General features: G+C 40.0%; 1 protein-coding gene across 1 annotated transcript in view; it reads left to right on the forward strand.

Moving 5' to 3' along the window:
• Wtap (WT1 associated protein) overlaps positions 1-6,827 on the forward strand; it is a 26,127-nt gene that overhangs the window by 10,298 nt on the left and 9,002 nt on the right. The window contains exons 5-6 of the mRNA XM_029533183.1: positions 1,119-1,246; positions 6,733-6,819. Coding sequence (XP_029389043.1) covers positions 1,119-1,246; positions 6,733-6,819 — 215 coding nt within the window. The remainder of the gene's footprint in view (positions 1-1,118; positions 1,247-6,732; positions 6,820-6,827) is intronic.

A 6,827-nucleotide genomic window follows, 5' to 3' on the forward strand; every position in this document is an offset into this window, starting at 1 on the left:
AAAAAAAAAAAAAAAAAAAAAAAAAAAAAAGAGCTGTATCCAGATATTGTAGGAATCTGAAATTTTTAATGAGTGGTGTTTGAGATAAATGGTGGTTTGTTTGTTTGTTTGTTTGTTTCTGACAAATCCCTGGCAACAAGGAAGACAGTGTGTTCTCAAAATGAAGTACATGTAGGATAGCCTGACTACTTGGAACAAGTTTCTTTGTTTTTTGGGTTTTGTTGTTTTGTTTTTAGAATTATTTACATGTGATTACACTGCAGTTGTCTTCAGATATACTGGAAGAGGGCATCCTACATGACACTGGGACATAGGTCTTTGAGTATAGATTTTCCAAAATATAACTGTTAGTCTGGTACTTTCTCTGAGTTAGAGTAACTTACATTGTGAAGTACAGTAACTATTACAGTTTTCCCAGTCTAGATTACTGGAGCTCCCAGAACTGTACTAATTACTTGCCAGTAGTATTCATAGGTGTGATGTAGAAAAGTCAATGGTGGTATAGGCTTCTGTCTGTGTCACTTTTTGAGACAGGGTTGTTACAGGGGTGTTCTTGGTTTTGTTTTTGTTTTTTTGTTTTTGTTTTTGTTTTTGTTTTTTGAGACAGGTTTTCTCTATGTAACCTTGGCTGGCCTGTTACCCTGTAGACCAGGCTAGCCTTGAACTCAGATCTACCTGCCTCTGCCTCCCGAGAGCTAGGATTAATGGTGTGCTCCACCATCGCCCTGCTTGAGACAGGGTCTTACACTATGGAGCAGAAGCTGTCCTGGAATTAAGATCTCCTACCATAGGCTCCTGAGTGCTATGATAGAGACAGGTTTCTGCTCTGCCAGGCCAGTTAATGTCATTGTCATTCTAAATGTATTATTGGGGGTTTTATATATTACATATACTATAAATGAGTGTAGGAGTGTGGTTTCCTGATTGAAGTACAGAAGCAGCTCAGTGTGATGCCATGACACCATTACCTCCCTGGGGAGGTCTCCTGATCAGGAACAAATAACTTGTTTCCAAAACTATGAAAATTTAAAGGCAATGAATTTTTTGATTAATCTTGACAGAGAACTTTCTTTTTCTTTTGGTTAGTAAGATTTGTAATTTTGATTTCTTTTACTCAGCAAACGATGTGACTGGTTTAAGGGAATCTGAAGAAAAACTAAAGCAGCAACAGCAGGAGTCTGCACGCAGGGAGAACATTCTTGTCATGCGGCTAGCAACCAAGGAGCAGGAGATGCAAGAGTGCACTGTGAGTGTCTCAGCATTGTAGTCTCTTTAAATAGTGATAATAGCAAATATAAGTGTATATTTTTTTACAGGGTACAATGGAGAGTGGTTGGGAATGGAGGTTCTTATGTTTGCTTCCATTTTGATTCCTAATTTCGATGGAGTCTGTGTATCTTTTGCTAGCATTAGGCAGTTTGTGCTGCTTGCAGCTGAATATGCAACTGTTGTGCATACAGTGGCACTTGGAATCACCAGGGCTTTGAGGACAGTGGTGCTCCCATCACCTTTTGAGCTGGGTTTTAGGTTTTTGTTTTGGGCTGGGTTGGAACATTTCATTTATTTATTTATTTATTTTGCCTTACCCTTTTCTTGTCCTATTTTTAATATTTATTTTATGTTTGTGAGCATTTGGCCTACATTTATGACTCTGCACTACATGTTTACCTGGTGCCTGTGGATGGCAGAAGTAGGCATTGAATCCCCTGAAAAAGGAGTTGCTGATGGTTGTAAGCCACTGTGTAAGTGCCAGAGCAAGAGCAGCCAGAGCTGTAAGCACCGGGCTCTCGCTAGCCCTTGGCATACTGTTTATGCTGTTCCTTACATACTACAGCCATTGTTCTCTAGCTACGGTTCAGAGTGAGGCTTTGCAGGCAGCACTGGGAACAAAATAGGGAAAGGACACATAAAGTTGGAGTTATGGCTGGAACTTGGCTAAGGGCTTAGGGACTTGTTTTATCCTAGGTATAAATAATAGCTGGAGTTTTGGGGGTTTTGGTTGGTTGGGTTTTTTTTTTTTTTTTTTTTTTTTTTGAGACAAGGTTTCTCTGTGTAGGTTGGTTTTTTTTAATTTAAATTTTTTTGTTGTTTGTTTTGTGTGACAGTATGTTACTACGCAACTCCAGCTAGCCTGGAGGACTCCCTATGTAGACCAGACTGGGCTTGAATTTACAAAGATGGACCTGCCTCTGCCTCGCTGGTGCTGGTATTAAAGGTGTGCACCACTCTGCACAGCTACTAGTGGAAAATTTTTCAGCAAGATTAAGTCACTGTACCTGGGAAGGATGTGTTAAATAGTCTTCTAGGCATAGTCAGTAGGACCTGATCAATTAGATCTTGTTGGGCAAGGTATTTAATTAATAAGTCATAGGTAGGTCTCATGTTTATATTATGTGACTGTGAAAGAGATGGAATTTAGAAAGAGAAGAGCATACTTTTAGGGAAACAGGAACTGTAAATCACCTCTTCTGTCCACTCCACCATCAGCCCACCAGTTAAGAACCACTAATAGATGTAGGCTAGAGAGTTGGTTCAGCTGTTAAGAGTACTTGTTCTTGAAGAGGACCCAGGTTCAATTGCCAGCAACCAAATGGTGGCTTACAAACTAACTCCAGTCCCAAGGGATCCAAACCCTTTTTCTTACCTCTCCTGGCACCAAGAACACAAATGATACATGTACACATGTGTAGGCAAAACACAACATATAAGAAAATGTAAATCTTTTTTGTTTTGTTTTCGGTTTTTTGAGATAGGTTCTCTATGTGTAGTCCTGGCAGTTCTGAAACTCACTGTGACACACTGGCTTCAGACTCAGATCTGCCTTTAATCCTGAGTGCCAGGATTAAAGATGTGCACACCACACCTAAAAAAAAAAAAAAAAAAAGTGTTGGGGCAAAAGTTAGTTTTAGTAAAAATAGGAATTGAAATTTTTTGTTTAGCAGTCAGAAAGATAGTAGGCTACTTTAGTGGGACCTGTTGCTTTGGGGGTTAGGGATAAATAATTAAAGCAGGTGATAATTTCAAATAGTTAAACAGAACTAAGAGAATGTCTGTAGGGTTAAGGACCTGAGTTCAAAATTCCAGTACCAAGTAAAATCTTACACATGGAGAGCCAGTGGAGCAAGGCAGATCTCTGGGGCTTCCTGGCTGCAGTCAACAAGCAACAGGCCAGTGAGATACTTTGCCTCCAAAAACAAAGTGGATGTTGTCTAGGGAAGGAAAATACCAGAGGCGTATAGCCAGGCTAACACTCAAGATGGTTCTCTGGCCTACACAGAAACACAGGTTTACGTCTTTAGTAAAATTGTATTTTATGTGAAAGTCAGAGGAGAGCTTGCAGCAGTTCATTCTCACCATGCAGATCTTGGGGAATTAAACTCAGGTCAACAAACTTAGCAACAAGTGCCTTCACCCATCAAAAATCTTGCTAGCCCTTAAGATTTTTATTACATTTATTTATTTATGGATATTTTATGACCTGCATTTTTAAGTCAGAGGACAGTTTGTGGCAGTTGGTTCTCTTTCCATCATGTGGATCCTGGGAATTAAATTCAGATTATAAGGACTGACAGCAGGCACCTTTAGCTGCTTAGTCATCTTGCCAGCCCTAAAACTATCTTTCTTTCCTCCTGTTTTCTTCTCTAGCAAAGGGAGTTTGTTCTGGTTACATTCGCCTCCTTTTCTATTCGCCTCCTTTTCATGACCAACAGTGCTTATTGTTGGGATTTAATCTGAGTCAGTGTTGTGAGACTGTTGTAACTAATGAGGAGAGCACATGAGACACACTGACTTAATGTTGTTTAACTCTCCTCTTAAAATACTTTAGTAGTGCTGGGCATTGGTGGCTTTAAAGTGTCTTTAATCCCAGCACTTGGGAGGCAGAGGCAGGCAAGATTTCAAGTTCAAGGACAGCCAGGGCTACACAGAGAAACCCTGTCTTGAAAAACCACAAAAAAGGGGGAATTGGGGGGGGGGCCTTTAGAAGCTAGCAGTACTTTGAATTAACAGGTAAACCTTCTGTTTAAAATTAATTTCTTTTACATTTTTCCATAAGGAGCTGGGCAAGATGATCTAATGCTTAAAGTGCTTGCTTACTGCTTGTGCAGAGGGCTGGAGCTCTCTTTCCAGCATACTCAGTTCCTTATATAAATGCAGCCCAGGGATCTGATGGTCTCTGGGGGTACCCTCAGGCACATGCTCATGCCAACATACAGAGACAAAAATTAAGTAAATGCTGTTAGAGCAAGCTTGGTGGGCTCAGCTCTGTACAGTATGGATCTCTGAATTCCAGGCTGGCCAGGTCTGTATAATTAGACTTCGTCTCAAAAGAAAAACAGTATCTCTAAATTATTCTTTTCTATTTGTGTACAGTGAACTCATAAGTAAATGTAGTCTCAAGTCAATCAGTATACTTGTCCCTTCTAGTAAATTTATGGTAGGAAATTTAAACTTCATTTTATTAAAACTTAGGGTAGGGTAGAGTTGACTATATGGCTCAGTAGTCAAAGATGCTTGCTACTGAGCTAAATCGCCTGAGTTCAACCCCCATGACCCACATGGTGGGAGGAAGGGGACTGCACTCACCCCATAAGCACAAAATAATAAATGTAATTCTTTTAAACTTTATTTATTATTACTATTATAGTAGTATTTTGTTGTTGTTGTTTGGTTGTTTTGTTTTGTTTTTGTTTTTTTCGAGACAGGGTTTCTCTGTATTGCCCTGGCTGTCCTGGAACTCACTCTGTAGACCAGGCTGGCCTCCATCCGCCTGCCTCTGCCTGCCAAGTGCTGGGATTAAAGGCACGCACCACCACTGCCTGGCTCTTTTAAACTTTAAAAAGCAAACGTTAGAGCACCACAAGACTCTTGATCCAGTTGTACTTTGGACATGAAAGAGATTAGGGAATTTTAATTCATATTTTAGAAAAAGTTATTTTAGAGCTCTAGTAAATAGCACAACTGAAGTTGAAATTGAAATTTTCATATTTAAGTAAGAGGGTTCTAGTACTGTGTATAAAGTTCTACTTTAGAAGTCAAGAAGCATAAATGCTAGGATTCTACTTATCTGGCTTGCTTAGACTAGATCAGTTATGTACAACATTGTTATTTTCTGAGTCAGATCTACCTAGAGAAACTACCTAAGATGCTATACAATTTCACTAATATAATGTCACTACTGTTTTAAATTTAGAATTGGAAGTATTGTGAAATTTTAACCTTTCTGTGGGAGTTTTATGTAGTTTAAACAAAAAGTAAGCTAAGACCTCACCAGTTCTTCTATAATAAAATTTTAAACTTTGCTTCTTTCTAGTAGTTGTCAGTCCTTAAAATAAAAAATGTTGCTTGTTTTTTGGTTTTGTTTTGAGACTAGGTCTCACTATATAACCCTGTCTGGCTCAGGACTCACTGCACAGATCAGACTGCCTCCCATGTACCACCATGTTCAGTTTGGTTTGGGTTTTGGTTTAAGTTCTTCTTACTAATGCATGTGGATTTCTGCTGGAGGGTGTCAGAGGTATTGGATCCTCCCACCCCGAGCCCTTGTGGAGTCCTAATCAGTTTTGGGCTGTCCATTGTGGGGGCTGAGCGCTGGAATTCTTCATCCTCTGCCTCTGTAAGAGCAATTCACGCTCTTATTTATTTACTTATTTCCATTTTATGTGCATTGGTCTTTTCCCTCATGCATATCTGTATATGTATGTGTGATGGTGTCAGATCTTGGAGTTACAGACAGTTGTGAGTTGGGATTTGAACCCCTGTCCTGGGCTGGTGAGATGACTCAGTGGGTAAGAGCACCCGACTGCTCTTCTGAAGGTCCGGAGTTCAAATCCCAGCAACCACATGGTGGCTCACAACCATCCGTAACAAGATCTGATGCCCTCTTCTGGAGTGTCTGAAGACAGCTAGAGTGTATAATAAATAAATAAATCTTTAAAAAAACTGTCCTCTGAAAAAACAGTCAGTGAGCTATCTCTCCAGACCCCAGTTCATCCTCCTAACTGCTGATCATGATGCAACCCTGGTTTGGCTTGGTTTGGTTGAGTTTGGTTTTCAAACAGGGTTTCTCTGTAGTCCTGACTAGCCTTGAACTCAGAGGCTTACCTCTGCCACCTAAGTGTTTGAGCTAAAGGCATGTGCCACCACTCCCCAGCTTATGAGACGGCCTTTGTTTTAATGCTGTTTTGGTTGTACAGTGAAAGTAACCTCATGAATTGCCTTAAACAAACACCCGTGTTTTCTTTTGTCCCCTTTTTTCCTTTGTGGTTGTAGAGATTAAAACATAGGGCCTTTTACATAGAATACAAGTGATCTTCTACTAGTCTACATCCCCAGCCTTTGGTATCTTTCTTTTGTTAAGACACGGTCTTGCTTTGTTTTCCAGGCTGGCCTGGAGCTTAAAATCCTCCCTCTACTTCCTAAGGGCTGGAATTATAGGCATGTGCCATTGTTCTCAGTTTTGATACTTTTTCTAGGGTTTGTGTTGTTGTTGTTGTTGTTTGAAATTGTGTGAGATTGTTGTTGTTTGAAATTGCGTGAGATTGGACTCAAGGGCTTTGTTCTATGTCTGTGCTATCTGTTAAAGAGCTACACCATTAACCTTAGGGAGACTTAATATCAAAGGGGTATAGACCTAACAAATAGGTTGACTGACTGTTCGGTTAATAAAAGAGTATTTCTCTTCTTAGGGGTTTCTTTTGATTTGGTAGTGATTGTACCCTTTGCTTTGCACAGACTCAAATCCAGTACCTCAAGCAAGTTCAGCAGCCGAGTGTGGCCCAACTGAGATCTACAATGGTAGACCCAGCGATCAACTTGTTTTTCCTAAA

Source organism: Mus pahari, chromosome 21 (assembly GCF_900095145.1).
Source record: "Mus pahari chromosome 21, PAHARI_EIJ_v1.1, whole genome shotgun sequence".
Taxonomy (NCBI): domain Eukaryota; kingdom Metazoa; phylum Chordata; class Mammalia; order Rodentia; family Muridae; genus Mus; species Mus pahari.